Source organism: Lampetra fluviatilis, chromosome 17, assembly GCF_964198595.1.
Source record: "Lampetra fluviatilis chromosome 17, kcLamFluv1.1, whole genome shotgun sequence".
In the NCBI taxonomy this organism is placed as follows: Eukaryota; Metazoa; Chordata; class Hyperoartia; order Petromyzontiformes; family Petromyzontidae; genus Lampetra; species Lampetra fluviatilis.
This window is the reverse complement of record NC_136291.1, coordinates 8,453,600-8,478,927: the sequence shown is the minus strand read 5'-3', so window position 1 is coordinate 8,478,927 and position 25,328 is coordinate 8,453,600. Positions and strand designations below refer to the sequence as shown.

The window sequence follows — 25,328 nt, the reverse complement described above, 5'->3', positions numbered from 1 at the left end:
CAATGGCTTTCTTATTACGCTTCACGACTCCGAGAAGCAAAGCAAGGCTCATGTTAAAATCCTATAGAGACTTATTTTGTAAGATGGCTTACAGCATTAACACAACTGTGTCATCTGTGACCTCCCAAATGTTAAATGACATCGCACTATTTGGCGCTCCATTCCATCATCGCTTTCAACTTACAAAAAAAAAACACGACTTAAAAGCCCTGAACTGGTCTTCTAGTCATGCAGAAGCCCCTTTGGGTCATTTTAAAAATGCATAAATGGTGCTATAATAAGCAAGTGTCCACACAATGCATCAAGGCAACATCACAACATGTGCACGTGAATAATTGAAGCTGCGGTTTGTATTTCAGCAATATTTGTTTCACACTCGTTGGCCAGTGCAGCCGCTGTCAACTGCAAAGATGCTACTGACCAGGGAGTACGAGTGAAGTGTTTATATTATTTATATACTCACCTTCTTACGTACTGCCCTTGTTCAGAAATGTATCTGCATTATACATTTCAGTTGCGGTAGGTCGACGCGAAAAAAAAAAACGCGGCCTAAGAGACGTCTTCATCTTTTGATGCACGCAAGCACATCGGGGTACCCAACGGTGCAAATTCCATACATAGATATGGTGACCCCGTAAACACGGAACGTTGGACTAACGTTTATACAACGGTTCAGACCACGTGCCGACATTGTCGCCACGTTGCGAATTTAACTGGGGAAGTTGCTCGAGGAGCGGCTCGACGTCGCGTTCCGCTCAATAATTTCCGGATTCATTCCGTGCATTTCTCTCCGCGACAACGAAGACGACGCCCCGTGCATTCGCGTCGTCGCACGGAGTTGCTGCTCTATGGACAGCTCCCTCCTCTTTTTTTTTAGGACACGTGGGGGCATCTGCGGCATCTGCGGCGGCAGCAGCAAGCAGCATCTCTGGCCCTGACTCGCGGCATGCATTCATCACGCAGTACACTCGCGGGACCTTGTACGTTGGAAAAACAATCACACAGGACAGCCCGGCTTAACGTCCCCTCCAAGGACGTGGTGCACTTAATGGTACTGTGCTGCCAGCACGTGCCCAGGGTAACTCTCTGCCTAAGAGTTCGAATTGCTGAAGTAAACTTACAACAACAACAACAACAGGCCACTTCCGGTGGCTCTCGTTGAACCTCGCTTAGTAAATAAGAGATGAAATTGTACCTTAAGAAGGCGAATGGCTTTGCCTTAATACGAAAGTAACAAATTAACAAGGCTTTTTTGCATTTTTATCGGCGCTGCCATAAACGTGCTATAATCGCATTACTTGGGGCATTAAACTTGTCGGAGAATAATAAAATTACAGCAGGCTGTTCCAGCCATGCAAATAGTTATTCCGCTAGGGAAGGAAAATGGCTTTCCGAAGCTTCTGCCGCGCCTCTGCATTGCGGCTTGATTGGCCATAACAGAGCCTTGTTTACAGCAAAAGGCGTAACAGCAAACAACGTAAAGAGTTGATGGTGTTTTATGCAAGATCGAGATGCAATTGTTTCCTGGAAACAAAGCCCATGATTTTAATCAACAAAGCCAGCGAGCGTATAAAATTGACATAATGGGTGATCAATAGATGTGGAATGTGCAATCAGTTTAAGTGGAAATAAATGCTAAACGTACGCGGTATGAAGAGCAGAACATGTCATAATAGCTTTACATACGCATTCAAGATATATAATTTAAGCTGTGGCAAAACTGATTTTCAATTGATTTGTGAATTAAATAATATAATTCTTGCTTACCATCCACAGACCTCCAGACAATTAATGTAGTAGTGAAACTAATGTTAAACAAAACACCGTGAACTCTTAATGGATGCAAACATTGTTGAGACAGCTTGGTATTTTTGTTTCTCATAGAATAAATTAAGACAAAAATACTTTCTGCGTGATGGTAGCTTACAGGAGGCTATGGACGTGCACATTAACCAGACTGCATGACACGTCTTTCACTGATTTTGGCCTCCACTCTCCAAATGGAAAATTGTAATCAGGAATTGTGTAAGTGAAAAAGCTATAAATGAGATCTACTCTTCCATTGTTGGTCACTGATTAGCAGCGAGGGAACAAATTAGGTGAACATAGCTTTTGTATCGTCACATTTCCTGAATGTACTTGTCCTAGAAGCGAAAAAACATTTTACTCCCTGCTTTGAAACATGAAAACAGTTATTCGTGACTCTTTTATCTTATTGTTCCTGTTGTATTCTTGGTTCTTTCGGTAAAGTAACGTAGAAGGGAAATAATAAAATAATAAAAATAAAACATAATAAAATAAAATTCTCACGACGTTTCAGCCACAACGCAAGCAGCCGTCTTCAGGTGAAGAACAGGGCTGTCGGAAAGACAGCGTTTTAATGAACACTGCTAAGCTTGGCAGCGTATTTTTAAGCTGGGTCGGAGGAGAGAGCCTTGACATAGGAGTTTACATATCAACAGAGGACGGCTGCTTGCGTTGTGGCCGAAACGTCGTGAGAATTTTATCTTTTAATGTTTTATTTTTTTTATTTTATTATTTCCCTTCTACGTGACTTTACTGAAATAACCAAGAATATGAATCCCTGCAGTCACGAAAGTTTTACATCGAAATGTTCCTGGTGTTTTAAAACAAATTCTTGATACCCATTATATTTTCTGTTCTTCTTTTGCCTCGTGGTAACTACAGCCAGTAAACGTTCAACTAAATATATAGTTTAACAGTAAGAGCACCGATTCAAAGCACAGTGGCAGCCAATGAATGGAACCCGTCTGAGAAAACGCCCATCAAGGGGACGTAGCGATTAAATGACCTCGTGTGCAGCTGTGATGTGGATTGTTAAGTCACAAAATCGTGAGAGATGGTGACGGCTTTGACAGGCTCAAGCAGTGGATCGATCAAGTCTGATGATGATGACGATGCTTAAAATCATTTATAATACGCGCGTAGAAGTGTGACAACCTTTTGCTGCGAATTGTACGTAGCAAAAAAAAAACAGCGACAATCAAAGAAAAAAATCACTGAAACGCAAAAAAAATAATCGCACCGACGACGACAACGACGTCATCATCGTCGTCGTCGTTTTTTTTTGTTTACACCTCACCGAGCTGCTGGCCAGCCATGACGCGTCCGTTCTCCCCGGCCACGGCGAGCCGGGCGCTGCGCTCGCTGGCGTACTGCACGAAGCCGTAGCCTTTGTGCACGGAGCAGCCGACGATCTTGCCGTATTTAGAGAAGAGGGTCTCCACGTCCGGCTTCTTGACGATGGCCGTGTTGAGGTTGCCGATGAAGACGCGAGAGTTGATTGACCTCGGGTCGTTTTTGTTGGTCACGTTGCTCGTCTGTGCCTTGCCGGTCATGTTTGTGTCCTTTTTTTTTGCCGGCGAATCCTTTCAAACAGTTAGCTGGGCTTGTGGGGTTTTCTTTCTTTCTTTCTATTGTTTATCTTCTTTTCTTTGGGCGGTATTAAAATTAAGTGTCCTGTGGGTAACAACAACAAAAAAGGGTGGGGAAATTAGGCACATGTTGGATATATGCGTGCAGGTCAAAATTAACTGCATGTTCACGCGTCTAGAAAAATAATTTTCCTGGGCAAGCGTTTGCATTGTGGTAATGTTCAGTGCAGTGCAATACTTTTACAAGGCTGTTAATTGGTCAACCAGATCTACTGACCGCACTAGAGATAGGCACTCTCTGGGGATAATGCAGCAATTATAAAAGTCGGGTACCGCTTTACAAAAGACAATATTCACACGATGATGGGTCGATAGCGTCACCATTTGTTATTACAACCACATCTTGTTGGGGGTAAACTGGACAAACTCTGTACATATTATTGGTTCTTTCGGAAAAGTGACGTAGAAGGGAAATAATAAAATAAAAAATATATAAAACAATACAATTCTCACGACGTTCCGACTGCAACACAAGCAATCATCATCAGGTGTGAAATCTACAGCAATATTTATTTTCTAATTTTCTTGCTGTGGATTTCACACCTGATGACGATTGCTTGTGTTGCAGTCGAAATGTGATAATTTTATTGTTTAAAATTTTATTATTTCCCTTCTACGTGACTACCGAAAGAACCAAGAATATTAATCCCTACAGTCACGAAAGCTTTAAATCAAAATTTAAACTCTGTACAGTATATCTAATTTTGTGTAATTTCTAAAACATTTAACTTGGCTCTAATACAACCCACAACTGAGACACGTGCGAATGATTTGTAGTTATAACCTGTAGCTGTAATTTTATATACGCCTGTCAAAATAAGCAAATAATATGCAGTGGAAATTAACATCAGTTTCAGAAGACTATAATTAGAAGGCTCTAAATGGCATTTTAATCGCAGTATACCTAAACTCAGTGGTGTATCCAAGCAAATCATTAGGGCGCCCTTAAATGGCATTTCAGGTAATGAGTGGCAATAGCTGAATTAGAAGCTTAGCTGCAATCAAGACTAATATTTAATTAAGGACCCTCCTTATTTTATAAAGGAAATGAAAGTATATCCCAGTGAAAATAAGATTCCGAATTCAAATCGCATACCAGGCCAATTTCACTTTTGCACGTGCAATCAACTTGAGGTAATCAGTGGGCAATTAGCAAATGGAGGTACTATGTTCATAAAAAAGATGAATATTCTAACCGTGCACGTCCTATGAATTTCTGCAAAGAGGTTACACCACAGTGACTCGATCCACAGACTTACTGCCTTTATTCACACACTCGGAATTGCTTCGGCAGGATGAAAACACAGAAGTGAGCGTGTGATGCGTGCAATTGTGCAGCAGCCGGTGTTCAGGTTGAGAATAAAGAAACGAAAAAGAGGGTGACGGCGCAGCAGGCCCATCTTTGTGATTTGCCCTCCACACTCAGAAGAGCATTCAAGATTCACATATCAAGTTCCCCCCCTTTATTAAGTGTATGTGCCGCCCCCCCCCGCACCTCAAAGGAACACTTCTATTCCTGCAGAGTAACTATTTCATGCAATGCCCTTTGGGTGGGGAACAAACAAAAATATAATGCGACCTGTACATTTAATTAATGCATTTATTTTAAAAGACTTGATACGTATTTAATTGAAACAAATGAACAGCTGAAAACGGAACCTCATCAAGTCTCTATGGAAAAAAACTAAAAAAACCACTGGAGTGAGAAAGATACATTTTTGAATAACGACTTAAAAAAGCAAATGGCTGGCCCATCACGTTAAATTGCTGAAAATCAGGCGCAAAATGAGCGAGATAAAAAAAATACACTTGGACCTTAAAATTCCGTGACACACAAAAATAATGGTCAGAGCGGTTTGGGACAAACTCTTAGTTTTGAGCGATGCATTTAATAGGCCATTTCTGTGATGCACTCAGACGTTATAATTGCATAACGAAGTGCTGATACTTAGACCAATGTAAATATAGCACGATTGCATAAGGCATATACAAGTTATTATACTGGGTTATACACACAATATAGAAATAAGTGCGCAAACAATATACCTGCAGGTTTTACAACTACACTACTTTAATTGTGTTCAATCAAGGTAATTTAACCAAAAAAGTAAAAGGAAAAAATGATGCTCTAATTAAAATGGCCAAATTAGTTTTAGTCAGTTAGTAGATTATGCAATAGTGAGAGAAATTAGTATGCAGTTTTCGGTATATATGCATCACTTTCAGTGCTGTAATTCTTCATGTATGAAATAAATGTACTGTACTTGTTTTCTATACATTTGAAGGCCATTTCAGAAAACCGTAACCCGTTACACCTGCTTTGAATTGGTCACTCTTGCTTACAATGACAAGCTATTTGACATCCACCAAACAATCCATCAACGTTGATAAATGGCATTCTCTGGGTATGCCATTCGGCTCTAATGGACAGCTGTAGGAATCAAACCATTGAACACCCATGAATGCCAGGTTACAGCGGCAAGCATTGTCCAACCACGAAGCCCCCCAGTTGTCAGTCGACATTGTCAGCCAACGGCGATGCACCGTGGAACTGCAAAATCACGAGATGAGCAAAGCGTACAAAATTAAATCTTGAATAAATGCTTTAGTTATAATTAAAGTACGTATCTCTCTCTCTGAAAGTCTTCCGGGCATTTATACTCCAGATTGAAACACAGGCACAGAGGATGCACAATAACAAAGATGCCCTGCACTGCTATACCTGATAGACTTTTGGGTCTCGGCAAGCACCCGTTAACAGTGAGTCAACCTTGGTGGAGGTCGTGGACCGGTTCAAACATGTTATTGGTCATGAGGAGGAATCGAAGTCGAGTCACCGGGTTCGTAGGAAAGTGCGCTGAACTCTGCTTCCCTCACACAAAGACAATGATCCTTCATGTAGCCTTTAACAGACTCTTGGGGCAATCTTGAGTTGAAGCTTTCGTGACTGCAGGAATCCATAACTCTTTGGTTCTTTCGGTAAAGTCACGTAGGTAGAAACAATAATAGATCACAACGTTTCGATCGCCACACAAACAATCTTCCTCAGGTGGGAGTGCTGTTATTGAGCATCGATGAAAGCCGGCACGGCACACGAGGGGGTGGGTGGCCAGCACCAGGCCCGGCCGCTTTTGTCTCCCTCGTGGTGAGGTTGGCGTTTGTGGCAAAGACGGTCAAACTCACTCCTATTGCGAACCCGTTTTTTTGTACGTCCATCTTCTTCGTCACGGCTCGGCTCAGGCTTGGCTCTGGCTCAAGCGAACCGGCTCAACGAAAGCCACACTTACCTTGCTCGGGATTGTTTAGAGCCGAGCCGCAGCTGAGCCATTACTGAGCCGCTCACGAATCTTCATAAGCGACTGAACGGTTCAAGCCCGAGCTGCGACTAACAAGTCTTTAGAACTACTGGTTCGGTACACACGGTGGCCATACATTACATGCTCGAAATATGCTTGATGATTTCCGTCTTTTGGCAACATGTTGTTTCCGTGGGCATAGCCCAGTGATGGATTTTAAGGGGGGGGGGTGATGCCCCCTCCCTCCCTGGAAACTTCTATATCTGTCTCTGGCATAGTCACACGCAATTCAGTTGTTGCGAGCCAAATGTTTTTTTGGTGTGTCAGTTTAAAATCCTCTGTGTCACACTCACGGGCTGACAGCCCAAGGAGAACAAAGTGGCCAATCGAGAGCAATCTTGACAGTTTGTTTCCGTGCATACGCGATGGCGCCCTAACCTGTACTAAGCACGTGCTTCAGCCCATTTGCTTCACCGAACTCTGTGCAGGCGCCTCGAGTTGTGTATTCGCACGCGCACGCGGTGGGCATCCGTCACTCGCAGCGCAGTGCAGATCCTCACTCGATTCCCGTCAATGGGAATCCTTACTTTTTATAGCCACCGTAGCCATTCTCTCTCCTCGTCACACACAGCTGGTCTCACGCCACCGCTAGCCAATATCGAGCTCCCCACTGGCCTAACACCATTACCCATCTTCCATCTTGAGAGGTTTGTACACTTTAGTGAGTTGGAAGGAGGATTTCTTTTCGCCGTGGTCTTACTCGAGTTGTTTTCTCAATTTAAGATGTTTTTGTTCTTTCAAGGAATAATATTGAGGCTCATTGAAGCCTTTGTGGATGAATGTGTCATTGATGCCCTATATTTACACGTAAAAGTATCAAGACTTGTTTTGTTTTCAGAATGATCCTGCATTGAGATGTTCGGATAATTCTATTCACGTGGTTGTCACGTGTGCATAAAACTGAACCTCTCCACACTGGGTGGATTCTAACACATTCCTGCGGAGGGAGCTGGTAGGAACGTTGGGTTGCTCGGTCAATGGCCAGGGTCAACGGCGGCGTGGTGTATTCCGCAAATATGCCCGACTGTGAGGGCGGGCACAAGCCGGCATGAGTAGGTTAAACGTTGAGTTTTATAAGGGCACCACGGGGTGACCAGCCCCTCCCCACCCAGCCCCACCCTCCCACCCTCCCCACCCAGCCCCTCCCAACCCTCCCCACCTAGTCCCTCCCCACCCTCCCCACCCAGCCCCTCCCCACCCTCCACACCCAGCCCCTCCCCACCCAGCCCCACCCTCCCCTCCTCACCCAGCCCCTCCCTCCCCACCCAGCCCCTCCCTGCACGACGGACGGACGGACACAATAATCCCCTGTGGGCTGGTGTAACCAGAGGTTCCTACCAGTTTAATCCACCAATGTACTGTCATTCACTATCCACCTCACTTCAACCCTAAAATAGCCAATCTAGATTTGAAGCGTTCGTGACTGCAGGAATCCATACTCTTTGGTTCTTTCGGTAAAGTCACGTAGGTAGAAAATACATCACGACGTTTCGATTGCAAAACAAGCAATCATCATCAGGTAGGAACACCACAGCAAGAATTCGTTTTTTGCTGAAGTGGGAGAGAGAGCTGCCGTGGTAAGAGGTTATATAGGTAAGAAAGGGGGAGGGGCAAGGGGGGAGAGAGAGGGGGGGGGGCAGGGGGAGGGGGGCGCTGCGTGGACGCTAGGAGAGGGACGTGAGGCTGGACGTGGGGAATTTGGCGGGGCTGGAAGTGGGAAGCCGAGAGAGCTGGGAATGCGGGGGGGGAGTAAACTCGGAAAAATAGACCAGTACCCGGCATATATGATAGGGTTTTACCTGGTTAATAACATCCTTCCAATGATTGCTCAATTTGTATCCTAAAATAGCCGTTTTTTCCCCCCTGGTAGTCTCCCATCCAATGAATAACTAAGCTTAACCCCCGCGCTTAACTTCCAAAGATCTGATGAGAACGGACGAACTCAGAGCGACTTGGCCAGTCCATTGCTTCCAAGAATGTTCTCAGTTGTTGACACCTCGAGTGTGTGAGAATCAGTACTAGCCTGCATCAAGCGTAATTGCCAGATTAAAATATATATAACTAATAATAAACACAGCATGGAAATGAAGCTTAGCTCAACTGTGGAGAAGCTGATAGGCTGCTCTGTCCTTATCTCTGTCTCTTGCACAGCCCCCACTTCACCTCAATCCTGTCAGGTGGGGTGGTAGGAGCAAGTTTCGTAATTCACTTCACAAGGCCAGGTTCAAAATCCCTCGGGGTTCGCTCAATAAACTTGGCACGCGAGGATCACAGCGACGTAATTGTATAAATATTGCACGTGAACAACAACTTACATTACCCAACTTAGTAAAAATAATAATTATGAAAACATTATTTATCTATGCCGCGGCCCCGTATCCCCAAAACTCAACTTTGTTTGATGAAAAAAAAATAACAAAGATAAATATTAAATTGGAGCAAAAATCAAACCAGTCTATTTTCTATTTACAGCAGCAGAGTAATTGTTCTTTTTTGTATAATGAGAAAATAACTCATTAATAATAATCATGAGAATGAAAGCAATTATCTTGTACTGCATTACTCATTTCATGGTGAATTCTTTATGCTTGCCACTTACATGAGCACATGAATTAATAATTAAAATATCTCAACAACATTATAAATAAATCTGCGAATCACGCCTGCTTAGGGCATTATCTGAGTAAAATAACCTCATGGTCAGCATTTAGGACATAAGGAATGTCAGACTGCAAACATTGCATCTACATAATCCAATACGCTGCCTCCGGCCTGGGCTACACTGCAGAAAACGGAATGAAACCCTTTAATTGATTATTTTGTTCATCGGTGTAAATTGTTTTCCAGAGAGGTTATGAATAATCCCATCGTGCATTTTAAATTGCTTTATAAATCACCCTAAACTTAAAGTCTAATTTTCTTGGGATTCTGCATGAATGTTTCGTGTTTCTTATGGTTACCTGTAAAGACCGTTACAGAGAGACACGGCCACGTATGAAAAGTGTTAGTTTAATTACGAAGCATGTGATTTTATATGATTTTATACACGTATATACTTGTGAAGTAGTTACGAGGGAAAATTTGTTAGAAAATCTAATTATTAATAATAAATCATTCATTATTATTTTTCTTCTCCTCATATAATTAGTAATTTGCAAAATGCATGCAGTAACTTGAAATTAACACTTGGTGATGCACACACATATATGATTGCATTATCCTCGATGTAAATAATAATATTCCAGCAGAAGAAACAAAACGCCAAATCAATGTCCATAAACATTTCAATAAAGTTCTCATTAAATCATTAAACAAGGATTACCTCCATTGGAACACGTTATTCCTCCAGTGCGGAGGGATGTCAATTAAAGTGTTGTACTTGTGTTTAATTTAAATGTGGGCAGGGCAGCTTCCGATCCCTAACTGTATTAAGCTCTACTCAATCACTCGTTAATCCAGCGCATATCAGAAGGTCATCCAGATCCCCCCCCCCCTTTGTACGAATCATGGCCCGACTATCACAGATGGCTGCAAAGGCCCTTGCTGCCCCGGCTCAAAACCCCTGTGCAGTATCTAATCAACGTTTCATCAGCAAGTAATTTACACGTCCACTGAGAGCACGGTTACTATTAGCGAGGTTAAAAAAAAACATGCATTGGAAGTGGCATACAGTAGAGCATTACTATCCACGCGCTGTGTCCATATATCCGCGCGCATATATGAGATTTGAGTCGTTAATATAGATTACAATGCGTTTCTGCCCCCGATAGAATTCATCGTAGATGTATGAGAAGCGCTGTAGCGCGTACATGTCAAGGGGTGTAAACACAAAACGATTAATATTGATTCACAAGCTCACGATGCGTTAAGAATCGATGCTTTTCAATTTGAATGTTGTATTATGTTCACCTAAATATGGAATTTTCTTTATTGAATTCGATTGTGACACTGAATTACACTTAATACATTGAATCGCAAGGGGAGCAGAATCCTACTAAGTAGGCATTCTTTGTGCACAGTCTATGTTAATGGTGTTATTCTTAAAGGGGTCTTTTCAAGGCTCGCCAATGGGACAACTTTCCAAGTGTAAATTTCGATATAAAGCTTTCGTGACTGCAGGGATTCATCTTCTTGGTTCTTTCGGTAAGGTCACGTAGAAGGGAAATAATAAAATAATACAAATAATAAATATTATTTTATGTTTTATTTTTATTATTTTATTATTATTTCCCTTCTACGTGACTTTACCGAAAGAACCAAGAAGATGATTTCCAAGTGTATGCACAATACCATTCGCAGTGCATATCAATTTCATACAAATAGCACAATTTAACGTGTAGGTTATTGCAGCCGATAATATTATAACAACTCAACTTTCGCAAGATCATTCGGCGCCCTTACTCAACAATATGTTATTCATATTAACGATTTTACTTGTTTTACATGAACGCACAATTACGTGTTACAGAGAGAAAATAAAAACTTTCCGAAACGATTCGAAGCATCGTGCATCGTTTGGGTCAAGAATCAAGCTTCGTCGATGCATCATCCCAGCCCTACTGCAATCCGCAGCCACAGATTCTCCAAAGCCTCCCTGTTATCTTTAAAGTATAATGATGCACAACCACAAGGCTGATGCTGCTTGGTTCTGTATTGCTTTGGGACTTTCTTTTCATATAATACTCCGGGATGTCAATACAGAAGAGGAAGGTGGTTAGGACGTGTACAATGAATGGGTAACAACCGAAAAGCCGAACAAGTTAGGGACTGCATCCCAGGAGACAAAAATAAAATCGGGCGAACCACAGAAGAATTGGAGGAGACTTGGCGAAAATCTTAAAAGTATGGGCACGAACGGTGGAGGAAACACACTCCCACTTGGCAGAATATGTTCACTTGAAAACGAGATTTGCATGTTTTAGACAGGGATTTCAAGTAAAAATGCAAACAAAACATGAATCAGAGAGCCATATGTTGTATATATATGGGATTTGGGTCTTAGGAGTACTTGTAACCCAGTAGTCCACAAGTTCATCGTGGATGAATTTATTGTATCAACGCATGGATTTTTAGATTTCTGCTGCAGTATACTAAGTATACTAGCGGTCAGCCTGTCCTATAGTCTGGGTGACGTGACACTCACGTGACCCTGGTGAAACATCCACCACTCACCTGACCCTCACCGCTCACCAGGTTATACTCCACAGGGGGAAGTCCGCTGAGACTCAGCGGCTACTCCATCCGCCCGCTTCACCCTCCCCCACAGTCCCTGCATCACCCTCCATCCCATAACTTGCATATGTGGTACGATCGTAAAGAGAGACGGTGGGACCCACCCCATGAAACATGGAACGTTGGATCAATATCGAAGAAACGTTAGTCCAAGGGTTTCAACCACGTGACAGCTTTGGCATGTCTGCTGAGACATCGCATGCTAAGTTTTATTTTTTCCAATGTCGGAGCAGATAAGCAGCGTGAGAATCGATGAAACAAATGAATGGGTCAAAGGTAAAAACATAGTTATATTAGCCCTCATTTGAATAAACAACATATCATTAGCCTTTAAATAACTCCCCATTCATTATGACTGGTGGAGTGGTCGAGGAGAAGTTCTACCAATGAAAATTCATGCATATATACAATGATACTTAGAGACAGAATAGCCATTGATCACTTAGAGGATTCTGTCAATTTCAAAACAGTCTTGTATATATTAAGCTTAGCCCAGTGAAGCGACATTGCATACATTCATGCAAACAAATTTCGTACTTTAAAGACAACTATTTATAAGTCAAGGCTTAGAAAACTGCAAATAAGATAACATGTACGTTTGTCACACCGATGCATCACCGCACTTGTAAGCTCCATCTGAGCTTTGAAACATTTTATCTGCAGCACTTATGTAGTGCTGCGCAATATTTTCAGTTATTGGGCATGTAATGTCTCCCTTTTTTCATCTCAAGGTTGTCAGCAAGGGCAAAACAAAATTCAACAAAATGTTTTGTCGAAACTAACGGACGAGATAGAATGCTTTCAAATAATTTTCCTGCTAAAACACCGCACTGATCTTCTCCGGCTGCCGCGAAAACGTCTGCGGCGAACGTCAAGCGAAATGAACAGTGGGCGCACTCACTGTGAGCCCGGCACCATGCGAAGCGACTGGAGATTAGAAGTGATGGCAAAGCCAACCGCCAAACAGTCAAGACGAGCAACGCCTGTGCCGCTTATCCCTCAGCGGGCGTCTGAGCCCAGGGGAGGCATGGCGGGACCGGCTCTTCGGCGCCAGAACGCATTTAATGTCCTGCCGCCAGCGTGCCGCTAACCCATTTGAGCGCGCGCTGCGCCGGCTCACATTTGTCACGTGTCGCAGCGGTGCCCGCGGGTCGTCCCTTTCCAAAGCCTGCTGCTGCTCGCCGCTGTGACTCTCCGTGCCACGTCGGAAAGTCAAGTGCCGTCGGAGGTCCATTTGAAAGCCCTCGCGTCTGAACGAGCTCGCTCGTGAAGTCTGCGCGAAAGACGCGCTTGGATGCGGGGAATGAACGGACCGAGTGCGTGTAAATGCGACGCTAACCTCGCCACCGCTGACTTGTCTACGCGCGGGCACTGTGTTTTCCACTGCTTGAGCGTCTGAAAGAGATCAGCCGGAGGGCAACTGTCAAGATAGTTCCCACCAATTTCCAAAAGCTCACTGACTGGGAACGCTTTCAATACCGCTGCTCTCGTGTCGTGGTGAATGCAATGTGCCTGCGAGCATCCATTGATCAAGAGGGAAAATACATTCAAGGCAGCGGACGCTCAGAGTGGCATTTAGCGAAATTATAGGAAATTAAAATGTCTTGGCAAAAAATAAATGTGAAAATTTGTCAATGTTTTGATCGACATTTCCATATCCGTGGATTAACTTTATGGGTTGATGTGTTTTAATTCATATTTTACTTATTCATGCCTTTAGTGTGTTGTAATTAATAAGCACTCGTAAAATATATATTTATAGCACTAAATAATGCACGATCGTGTCATATTCATTTTAATAAATAATCAAATTGTAAATCACTGTCTATTAGCTGCTATGACATATGGATCAGAATTACTGCATGGACCTTGAATAAAGATATAGAAAAAAATGCTGAAATGTGCATAAAGAGGCATGGGAAGTTGCATCTTTGGAATCGCACTGAGAGGAATAGAGTGGTGGGGACACATGAATCAGGGAACATGTGCAAGTGAGAGAAATGATGTTACTACAACTTCAGAGAAACGTGGGTTTTGGAAGGACACATCGTTGGAAGGGATGGTGACCGGCGGGCCGAAAACATACAACAGAAGACAGAACGTGCCGGAGAGTAAGAGCCGTCCACTGTGGTGATGGAGTGATGAGAACAACTCACGAGGAGGAGCTAAATGGATTATTGTATCACGAGGCCATTAAAGATGGTGACGGCTCGGGAAGACGTTCATCCAGCAGTGACAAGATCAAGGCTGATGATGATAACGATGTGCTCTACAGCTTTGTAAAATGAAATAAGCCAATATTGCTTAGAACACAAAGACACTGTTGCTGTAACACAACGTGTGAGTTTGTATTTGAATAATCGCTGTGGATTAACATCTCAACTACATCTTCTTGGTTCTTTCGGTAAAGTCACGTAGAATGGAAATAATAAAAAAATAAAACATAATAAAATCATTCTCACGACGTTTCCCGATAAATATGCTAAATTCCTCTTGATGTGCAAATTATTTTGTCAAGGCGCTCTTTGCTCCTCCATCCCTGCTTAAATAGTCGCTCCAAGCCTGGGGCGTTATCATTCAGACTCTGTCTTCTCGACAGACCTGTTCTCCACCTGAGGACGGGTGCTTGCGTTGTGGTCGAAACGTCGTGAGAATTATTTTATTATGTTTTATTTTCATTATTTTATTATTTCCATTTTACGTGACTTTACCGAAAGAACCAAGAATATGAATCCCTGCAGTCACGAAAGCTTTAAATCGAAAAAATCTCAACTACATTACATGTCCACATTCAACATTTAAAAAAAAAATGTGATAGATCAATACCCGTTCATTGAGAACACATAACTAATACAATATACAATTGATGATGTTCAAGAATTTGTAGGGCTCCTAAAGGAGATTTTGATTTGCAAACCATTACAGGTGATTACATTTAATTGGTCTGTGCTAAATCTCACCACATTGCCACACAATGGCCTCATGCTGATGAAAGTTTGCATTTGCATGTGAATTAGGGATACAATTTGCAGGTGAATTAGAGAACAAATGCAAATTAGAAACATCACATTCACCGGTAAGCAACGTAAGCATTCTTCTAAAAGACACGTCGCTGAAAGGTGGTCGAGACTGACGAAATTGCGACCAAAGGCATTACGCCCGAGAGAGAGGACGTCTACTCCGGAGACGGAGCAATGAAAATAGCAAGTAGCGAGTGAGCAGAGGCGTATAGATTGTGTCCAGTGCATAGATTATGGCTGGTGGTGATTATTATTATTTAAGTGCACTCAAAATAGCCATATTCTAAGCCATCACAAACCGTGCTGGACTCCAATAAGTTACATTTTCCAGACAAGCAAGTCTGACATTTGGGCCACCATATATCCATATACATGCTTTTCTAGAATCCACCGCTGGATGAACGCGTTCCCATGCCATGGAGCTTGTTACTTGAGGCTGCTCAGTAGCGGTTGGGGAAGAGAAGCCCCTGCCATAGTTTCGCATTCCTTGACTGGGAGTTGAACTCAGATCACCAATTTCATACTCCACAGTAATACCTCGATCAGCGAATATTCGTCATATTAAGTTTCAGTAAAACGAACTTTGGACGTCTTACCATTATTATTTTCGTGGCAATACAAATAAAGTAAAATTACAAATCAATACTGTAATCACTAAATAAATTAAACATTTGTCGATCTCCAGTACGATATAAATAAGAAAACAATCGTGTTTCATCACTATGTTTATTTTATTCATGTCGTTTATTAATTTAATAAGGTACAGAATAAAAACGATTATTTTAAATATAAATTGTGTTTGTTTACAATATGAATGGGGAGTTATTAAGTGTTTATAGCATGAAATAGGAAGCTACGAATTCTGGGAACGTATTATCAAAGTACTAATGTTATTACTTATTCAATATACGAAGTTTCAATATACGAACGAAGCTCCATGAACACAATCTACTTCGTATATTGAGGTATTAATGTAGTATGAAAACCAGCACACCACCGCTCCTCCATAAACCCTGTCAGCAACGTATGCTCACTTTATTCAGAATGAAAACGGTGCTCTCGTGTTTTGCACGTTCTCTGTTGTGATTGCTGCAATGGGTCCAATAAAAACAAGAATGAAAACGGTAATATAAACGGTGCACTTAATTGCTGGTTAAACGTCAACTAGCAAATTACCAGTGCGTTAACTGAAAACGAAAACAGCCTCGGAATATTAAACAATCCAGGCACAGGCTTTAAGAAGCTATTTTTGGGACGCAGTAGACACGATAATGTATTTTCGGCCACGGATATTGAAATGCTTACGAACCCACTTAATATCATGCTTGCCGGGATCTCAATCAGTTGTGACAATAACCAGAGTAGATGCCGCACGAAAAGAAGCCAACGTGACACAGCCTAGGTGGTCAAGTCAGCTCTGCAACACGGGACACGGTGAGAATGATGTAGAGTAGCCCACGAGTGCCATTTCGCTGTGTTCCACCGTCTATGGTAATTTAATGACGTCACATTTTTTATATTCAAAAGGGATGTTGGCTCTGGGATTCAGAGATGGTTAGGTGCGATTCGCAATGTTTGCATGGCTCGGATCCATTTCTTTCCCCGTAAACTTTAATCGGACACCAGCTGTGCGCTCTGACAGATCTGCATTCCAGAACGGGGGGGTAGGGGTTAGTGGGGAGAGAGGTGGATCTGCTCCGGAGAAGACTGTTACCCACCAAACGTGTGTGTGTGTGCTCTCCAGTCGGTCGTGGTGTTGGCCACTCACCCCCTCGTGTACCGTGCCGGCGTTCACAGATGCTACTCGCTAAGAGCACTTGTCCCAACAGTCTGTTTAGGTTATACGGGGGATCTTTATCTTTGTGCTATCCAGCGTGTGTGTGTATGGGGAGCGTTAGTGCAACGGTTAGCGCGCTGTGCTACGAACCCGACACAATTTCGATTCCCGCTCATGGTCAACACCAGTGACGATTTTCTGAATCGCTGCTTGGCCTCCCCTAGGTCAAATCAGCCTCAAATTGAGTATCTGGTGCAGTGTGTGTAAAAACCATCGCCACTGGGGAGACAAAGGCGGTCGGGCGTGGTGCTTGCCACCCACCCCCTCGCGTGCCGTGCCGGCCTTCATTGGTGCTCGCTAACAACACTTTCCCCAACAGTCTGTTAGAGGCTATACGGAGGATTTTTTTCGATTTAAAGCTTTCGTGACTGCAGGGAATCATTTTCTTGGTTCTTTCGGTAAAGTCACGTAGAAGGGAAATTTAAAAAAACATATTTTATCATGTTTTATTTTGTTATTATTATTTCCCTTCTACGTGACTTTACCGAAAGAACCAAGAATATATACGGAGGATCTTTGTCTTTGTGTACGTGTAGGTGAGCATACTGGACGTGCTCGCATGGTCTGAAAAATGTTCCACGGTCACGCGCGACCAATCGTGACAATCTAATTAGAAAAGCATGCGTCCTGTCTGCACCCAGCCCGTGCAGCCCGGGATATGCACACGTGGTGCGCTCAGATAAGTAAAGCCCCGAAGAATGACCGGCGTGCCCTGCCCGCCAGGCGTGCCTTGCGTGCCACGTGCTCCTGCGACCACTCATCTCACGGAGCGAGCCAAACTCGTGCTCGCGTGTGCACGACGGCGGCGGACGGATAGCGTTGACCAATGGGACGTTCACGTACATTGCCCAAGTGCAAAGACAATCGATCGCACGCTCCCCGTGTCAAGTCTTGAGCAAGACTGGTGAGGGCCATGTCCCGTGAGCGGGCATCGCCTATGGACCGGCACACGAATGGGGTGGGTGGCCAGCACCACGCCTGTTCGCCTCTGTCTCCCACAGTGCTGATGTTTACATACCGTGCCGGGTATATTTTAAGGCGGAGTCGACCTAGGGGAGTCCCATGGCCGGCTAAAAGATATTGAACTTGGGCGGCCAGAGTTTGTTGCGCAGTGCACTAACCACGACACTACCGCTCCTTATTTGCAAACGCACACGCTACCACCCTTGAACAACGTACTTCATCACGTACTCGCCTCTCACGTCAGAGTACCAAGACTACGACATGATGAGATTACGGTGATATTTAGCCCTTTATTAACCCACTACTGGAGGAACACCTCCCAACGTTCTATCAGCTATGGGAGTCATTAGATCAAAGTTCACCATGCAATTCAGTGTGGGTTGCTCAGGGTGAATATTCAAGCCACAGGACTGCAGTTGAATTGGTGCGTGGAGTGGTGCGCAGTGGTTCATGCCCAGCACGACATTAACTTGGCGACTTGAATTAAAAATCCCGGCCACGGGCAACATCGGCGGTGATATCCAAACCGGACCTGGACCAGCTCTTTACCAACCAGCGTGGTGAAATGTGGTTAAATAAATCATCAGTGTAGTCAGGCTTTCACCCAGCAGTGCATAGACATACATGGACTATAACATAATACTGTTAGGAACCTCCTGGTTACACCAGCCCACAGGGGATTATTGTGTCCGTCGTGCAGGGAGGGACTGGGTGGAGAGGGAGGGGCTGGGTGGGGAGGGGAGGGTGGGGAGGGGAGGGTGGGGAGGGGCTGGGTGTGGAGGGGCTGGGTGGGGAGAGTGGGGCTGAGTGGGGGGTGGGAGGGGTAGGGAGGGGCTGGTCACCCCGTGGTGCCCTTATAAAACTCAGCGTTTAACCTACTCACGCCGGCTTGTGCCCGCCATCACAGTCGGGCATATTTGCGGAATACACCACGCCGCCGTTGACCCTGGCCATTGACCGAGCAACCCAACGTTCCTACCAGCTCCCTCCGCAGGAATGTGTTGTATTTGGTGCGTTATGATGGCATAATGATCGAACACGAGGCAGGAACTGCTGTTATTTTGTAGCACGTAGTTCTGAAAAGTTTTGAACTTCCATTTTATGAGGCTCAACAAGTGACCACTGTCGACTGTAATTGGAACCGATGGCACAGGTATTAGACATCACGTGCGATTAGCGTTACAAGAAAGAGTGGGTGGGGGGGAAAGGGGGCGAAGAAGATCGGTTGTTGTGTTATCTGTGCCGAGCTTGGGAATTCTCCCTCTATACAGGAAGGCTTCTGGTTTTTAAATCGGTGTGTTCCCAATTGTATGTTTGTCCCCCAATTTAGAAAACTGGCCAAACATTTCCGATACTTCGTGAGGTTTTACTGGGTAAACAAACCATCAGATGTCTTGATTATAAAATGCTCGTTTTCGTTATCCAGCACACAAAGCACATAGTTTGTAGCAACAAAAACTCAAAAAAATGTATGGACATGCCAGATGAACGCCGCTGCTTATTACATGGCATGCTCCGTGGGTTTGCACAAACCCGAGGGCTGTCACACTTTATGTGGCACAGGCTTATTGAGCAATTAATAGAGGGGGCTACCCACCTGGCATTGTAGTGGGGACGCTGGGGGCGGGCGGGGGGGGGGGGGATATGCGCGCACCTAAGGTACACGCATATCCTTAAAGGATTGCATTTGATTACATGACAGTATGGTTATCAGAATAATTGTTTGAAGCGTGTGAAGTCTATTGATGGAGCATATGCCATCTAAAACGAAATGGGTTTTTCTCATGGCGATTGTCAAGAAAATTGTTATTCAAAATACAAAGGAATTCAATTAGTGTGGGAAATGATTTTTTTAGTGACAAAAAATCAAACTATCCCACCAATTTTGAAGGAGACATGCCAGTACTGCGCATTCATGAATGAATGTCCAGAAGCAATACCAGTGCAGCGCAGCAGAGTGTTACGTGCCTTTAATGATAAATGTAAGCCAAGATTAAGCCTTAAGTCCACGATCACATTCGTCACATCATTTTGCTTTACATCTGCATATGGCATATTTTATTAGAAATTTACTTGGAACTACAAAGTGATGTGGTCAAAGACCTGTTACGACAGCATTGGTTAGGCCCCATGCTCAAACAATAATTGCATGGTGCGCATCTCTGTTTGTTGTTCTAAGCCAGTGGTGGGAATTCCACAGTAATATGGTGGGGACCAGTCTATCCACTGTTGACTCGTGACAAAGTGCGGTGCAATCAGAAGAAGTTTCAGTTTAATTTATTAGGATTTACCCTGTGAGCAATTCGGCTCTTGAGTTGGGTTCAATCGCAATAAACAATAAAATTACAAGATGCACCTGAAATTCATTGTACACAAATCTGAACATCACATACGTAAACAATATAATCCTACAGAAAAAGCACAACCCGTCCATGCTGCGTACAGAAAGTGCAAAAAAATTTATTTCGATGTTTGACCCCAATAACAATCATAATACAATACAGAATTTTAGTTTAAGTATAAATCTATACTAAATCAAAAAATCTATACCGAGGGTGGGAGTAGGACCAGAATATTGTTGAAGACACATACTTAACTTTATATTTACCATACAGCACAGTGCAGCTCAAGCCAGCAAAGTCAACTATAAGCTGTGAGACTCATTGAAGGTTAGGCACAATCACTGCATCGAGTACATGCGTCCAGGTTCTATAGCGTGAACTTTGCTGACAATTGCTCACTCACGGAGTGTGCATATTTTTTATTACGACGTTATGGTGGAAAGTTGTTTGGCCACGATATTGGTGTTCCGTGACGCCCACTCATGACGGGTATAATGGGATTTGTAAATTGCACAAGTGGATGGGACAGCAGGCGTAATATCCCCCATGGAGGAGCCTGTTCTCTGTGAGACACTGCCCACCACACGGCACCAAGGCTGAGATTAGATTTCAAACTGGCAAAGGCCCCTGATTATGGGACATATAAGTGACTTGTGAGTCTCCCTGACCATCCCAAGGATAAATGACGAGCTTCCCCATTTTTGAGCCGTAATTTTCTGCGTGCATGATTCAACAACATGTTACGGTATTTTTTGCCAACGTTGGAGCGGGGCCAATATTGACGAAGCAAAAGTTATTTTTGTTTCATAATTTCCTGATCCAGAGCACGATGCAGAATCTCAAGAACCACTTTGACGCCGTGCGAGATGCATGGAATGTAAAATGAAATCCGAACGCTGTGTTTACCACCAGGGCTGCAGCACTGGTCGTGCGGGTGCATATATTTAATCGCTTGCAGACTCAACCTTTATACATATTAGGGACACCGATTTTGAATTGATGGCGACTGCAAAAAGGAGGTGTGGGCTAGCAATCCCCCCACAATACACATTTTCTGGCAAAGTCGCCGGCCGCAATCCTGATTTAGTTAGCCCCTCTCCATCATTACCCTTGGCTTGGTGAGCGAGCTGAGAAATTAAGCAGCAATCCTGGCAGGCGCCGGGTTCATTAACATAATTGACCACACGAACCGTGCCCAGCAACGCACGCATGGCTACTCTTGAGGTGGGCCCTTGAATAACGCAAACGGGCCCTTGGTGCGCACACACCAAGAGAGCACCAATCTGCTGATGTCGGTGTGAAACCTTGCCACCTGCTAGCAGTTCCACGCTATGCTGGGCCAGCAAGCCAGCTGACATGGCTGGGCTTAAGGGTGTCCAGTTTTGCATGACAGCCGTAAAGGAGAAACGAAAATAAATGTCCCGTTTTATGCATTGTTTACAGATTCCCGCTGAGGCTGTGCGTGTGTGCGAGATTTCACGCGTGCGGTATGTGTGTGCGCGCATGCACGTGTACACGCGTGCATGTGTTATGCCTTTCACCATGTGTCCCTGACTTTAACATGACAGCCAGGTTGTATTGTCATCATTGTTTAAAACACACCTTCGTACGACAGCTGTGAAAGTTTACAGACAAAGTTGAAATTTTCAGCAGCCATTATTACAATGAAATGACTCCAAACCAAATGGTGCAATTTTAAGTAAAAGCTATGTTTTTCTGGTGGTGCAGCCACAAGCAATGCACATAATGCTTTAAGTTGACATGCTGTAATATTCATTGTTTTCAATCATCTTTAATAGAATTGCATTATACAACGGGGATATGTATGGTAAGTGAATTTGCTTTCGGATGCTAAAGTGCTTTGTAGTCCTGCTGATTCATCACTGGGCAAAGATTCCTTCTTTTTTATGCCGTATTATGGTCTATTAGCTATCATTCATTTCTAATTGATTTGGACTATGTTTACAGAAATCATATTACCATAACTCTGATGTTATATCAACAAATACATTTTGAGATGTGAAATTCAGTGGCGGAAAGCCACTTTCTTATTACCGTGTCACGAGCCACTTGCCAAACCCACTTACATTATTATCGTGTGTGTTTAGAATGCATCAACATGTTTGAAACCTACGCGTTCTGTATAATACTTTAATGGAGAATGCAATACACATTGGAAGGGTTAACGTAAAATCTAAGTTTATTCTATTGGAGATGCATTTAATCGCAGGACTTTTAAAAATATATTTTTTTATATTTCATGCTTGCGGCACCACCTTTTTTATTTTTTCCCGTGACATGATGCAAGCGTGACAGCCGGCAGTGTGCATTCATCAGTGAGCACCTGCCACCATCACTCATCAGCTCGGTAGAAGGGCTAAAATTAGCGGGAAGCTTTGCTCAGGGAGAAACGAGTCCACCCCGTGGCGAAAGGGGCAACGTTGCAAAAAAAGGATATTTTCTGGAAAATGCTAAACTTGCAAAGCCACGCATATAGAAGGGCATCGCCGCATTATATCTGCTATTCATATCCAGAAACACAGGTACCGCCAGAGAGTGCTCAATGCTGAAAATGTATACCCCAAGCAATTAACTTAAGTTTGAATCAACTGATGCTTATTTTACTCCTACATGCAGATATTCTCTTTCGCTATGTAAGTGCATGAATATCACATGGCACAGATGCTACCATAGTGTAATGGTGAGCGCACTGGACTTGCAATCCAGAGGTTGCCAGTTGTTTTCGATTTCGCGGGGCGGCAGTTGAAATCATGGGCAAGGTTCTGAAATCCCCTCGCCTCTGTTCACCCGTCAATATTAATGAGTACACCGCAATTCATCGATCGAAAGGTCGCGTGCGGTTGGGTAAAGCCAAACTTCCCTCTAGAGGGGCTCTCTAGAGCTTGTTGTAGTGGTGGCCCTTCTGCCAGCGGTGACGTGAGCAAGCAAGCACAGGGCTGAACCTTTACCCTTTCGTGTTTTGACTCTGCCAAAGCCACAGCAATATATATGCCACTATTTAAAAAAAAAATATAATACCCATCACGGACATGTACCGCATGCATCAACCGATACTGTACAGCACCGTGGCTAGCAAGCAAGGCTTCAGAGGTATGGTGCCAGCACGGCTGAATTTATCACTCGACACTTTGAGCAACGGTGCTATAGTTTGGAATATCGGTGTAAGGCACTAACATTAGAGTACAAGGCATGCCTAACCATAATAATCTTCTTATTATAGGAAATATTTGAACTGTTTTTTTTTGTTCGTAAAAAACATGCGTGGACTTACTGCTGTTGTTGTTGTTGTTTTGTTCGCGACAATATTCCCCAGAGCACACTTTCCAGGCTGTCCCAGCAGAGATAAAGCAGTGGGTATGAGGTACGATCAGTCATAAGGCAGAAGCATCGAGCACGTCTTTATTTATTTATCCAGTGACCTGCCAAGCAGCGAGTAGTAGCAATGCATCGCTAGTACTTGGACGAGTGTTAAAATGCGAGGGGAAGAAACGTGCAAGTCATGTGTTAGTACTGCTATCTCCTGTGTTCTGTTTGGCTAATCTGGACAAGGCTTAACATACTCTTTGGTTCTTTCGGTAAAGTCACGTAGGTATATACTGAAAGAACCAAAGAGTATGGATCCCTGCAGTCACAAAAACTTCAAATCAGGGCTTAACATCCTTAAGAAAATTGCTAAACTAACTAAACTTTTTCTTTTAGCAGGTAAGGCCCACTGAGTTATATAGCTCTTTTTCAGAAGCGACCTCGTGACAAATGAAGGCTCAGCAAAAGTGGCTTATCACATGGACCATTCTTATAGCGGCCAAAAACTATTGACGCCTGTTTCTAAATGTGGAGGGAAACGCCGGAGGATCCGTAGAATAATTAACGTGACCACTGGGAGTAAATGCAAACTCCAAATATAGAGCCATTGGGGTTGGGATCTAACCCATGATCCTCCTGCACAGGAGGCGATGTAGGTAACATCTTGCCACCACAAGATGTCTTGTGCTTCAAATGCTGCAAGCACCATGTGCTCAGCATAACAACTACAATAAAGGACCAATACCTCTATTTTACCTGCAGATACACGACTGGGGGAAACGTTTTTTTTTAATCCAAGCCACAATGGGACCAGCATGCCAGGCAAGGGCCTCTGTCTCGCCATGGCTAACATTCACATACAATTGCGCGTAATGGACCACATTCTTGCAGAGAGGGTCCTTGTCCATAAATATTGGGTAGTTCACCAACATTTCTGCCAGGAAGTTCGACTCTGCTGATGAGGCACTGAATATTGAAATCAGGCCAGAGTTCCCTTGCTGCTGATGCGATGCACTCTCAGAAGGGTATGCGGGCAATGGGTTACGTATAAAATATATTTTGTTACGTGGAGAGAAAAATATGTAATTAGCGGTTTATGTGTTCATATTTAGGCTAAATTGTCCTAGGCAAGTTTCAAACCAGGTTTAGAAACCACTTGCTACTGATGTTTTGTGTGGCCAGTACTTATAGTTTTAAAGAACGTTGATTCCAATAAAAAAAACTTATTAAAGAAATGGATGCCCTACTGTGGTTATCAGTGTGCTGCAAAGAGAGATATAAAGTGTTATCTGAAAGAAACATCAATGATCACCGATGCACATTTAAAATGTTTGGCACTGCTGTTAAAATTATTTACAGTACAGTGCTTTGAAAAATAAAAAAAAATGTCGTGACATATCTGACATTTTCTTAGATAAAAATGTAATTGGATTGAATAACTTTGAACATTTGCCAGATTATATATTGGCATTGTGTAAGGGCACACTGTATATTGGTAATAAGTAAAGTATTTTAACGTGCAATGTATCGACATAATTTTAATTGCATTGATTCCCTTTCAAGAGTAAATAATGAGAAGTAGAACTTAATGGGTATAAGATGTAAAATATTTAAACATATTCTTACCCGGGTAGTAGTCCTCATGTTATCCCCAGTTCCAATCGATATGCTAGTGAGTTCACACACGAAACAATTGCATTGAAGTTTATTTTGAAAGTAGATATGGAACCTCATGTCGAAGAGATAGGGTCTTTGCCAACAGGCTGTGCATTGGTCGAAGCGAGCGTGACTCTGCTGAT

At 43.4% G+C, this 25,328-nt stretch overlaps 1 protein-coding gene across 3 annotated transcripts in view; it reads right to left on the bottom strand.

Annotated features, from left to right (window-relative positions):
* The window catches only part of LOC144936904 (RNA-binding Raly-like protein), a 138,759-nt gene that overhangs the window by 50,171 nt on the left and 63,260 nt on the right, over positions 1-25,328 (bottom strand). For 2 of the 3 annotated variants that reach the window (XM_078864116.1, XM_078864118.1), the window contains exon 2: positions 3,104-3,480. In XM_078864116.1, coding sequence (XP_078720242.1) covers positions 3,104-3,359 — 256 coding nt within the window. In that variant the 5' untranslated portion in view covers positions 3,360-3,480. Of the gene's footprint in view, positions 1-3,103; positions 3,481-13,382; positions 13,402-25,328 lie in introns of those variants that run through there. The other variant, XM_078864117.1, reaches the window with a different exon arrangement.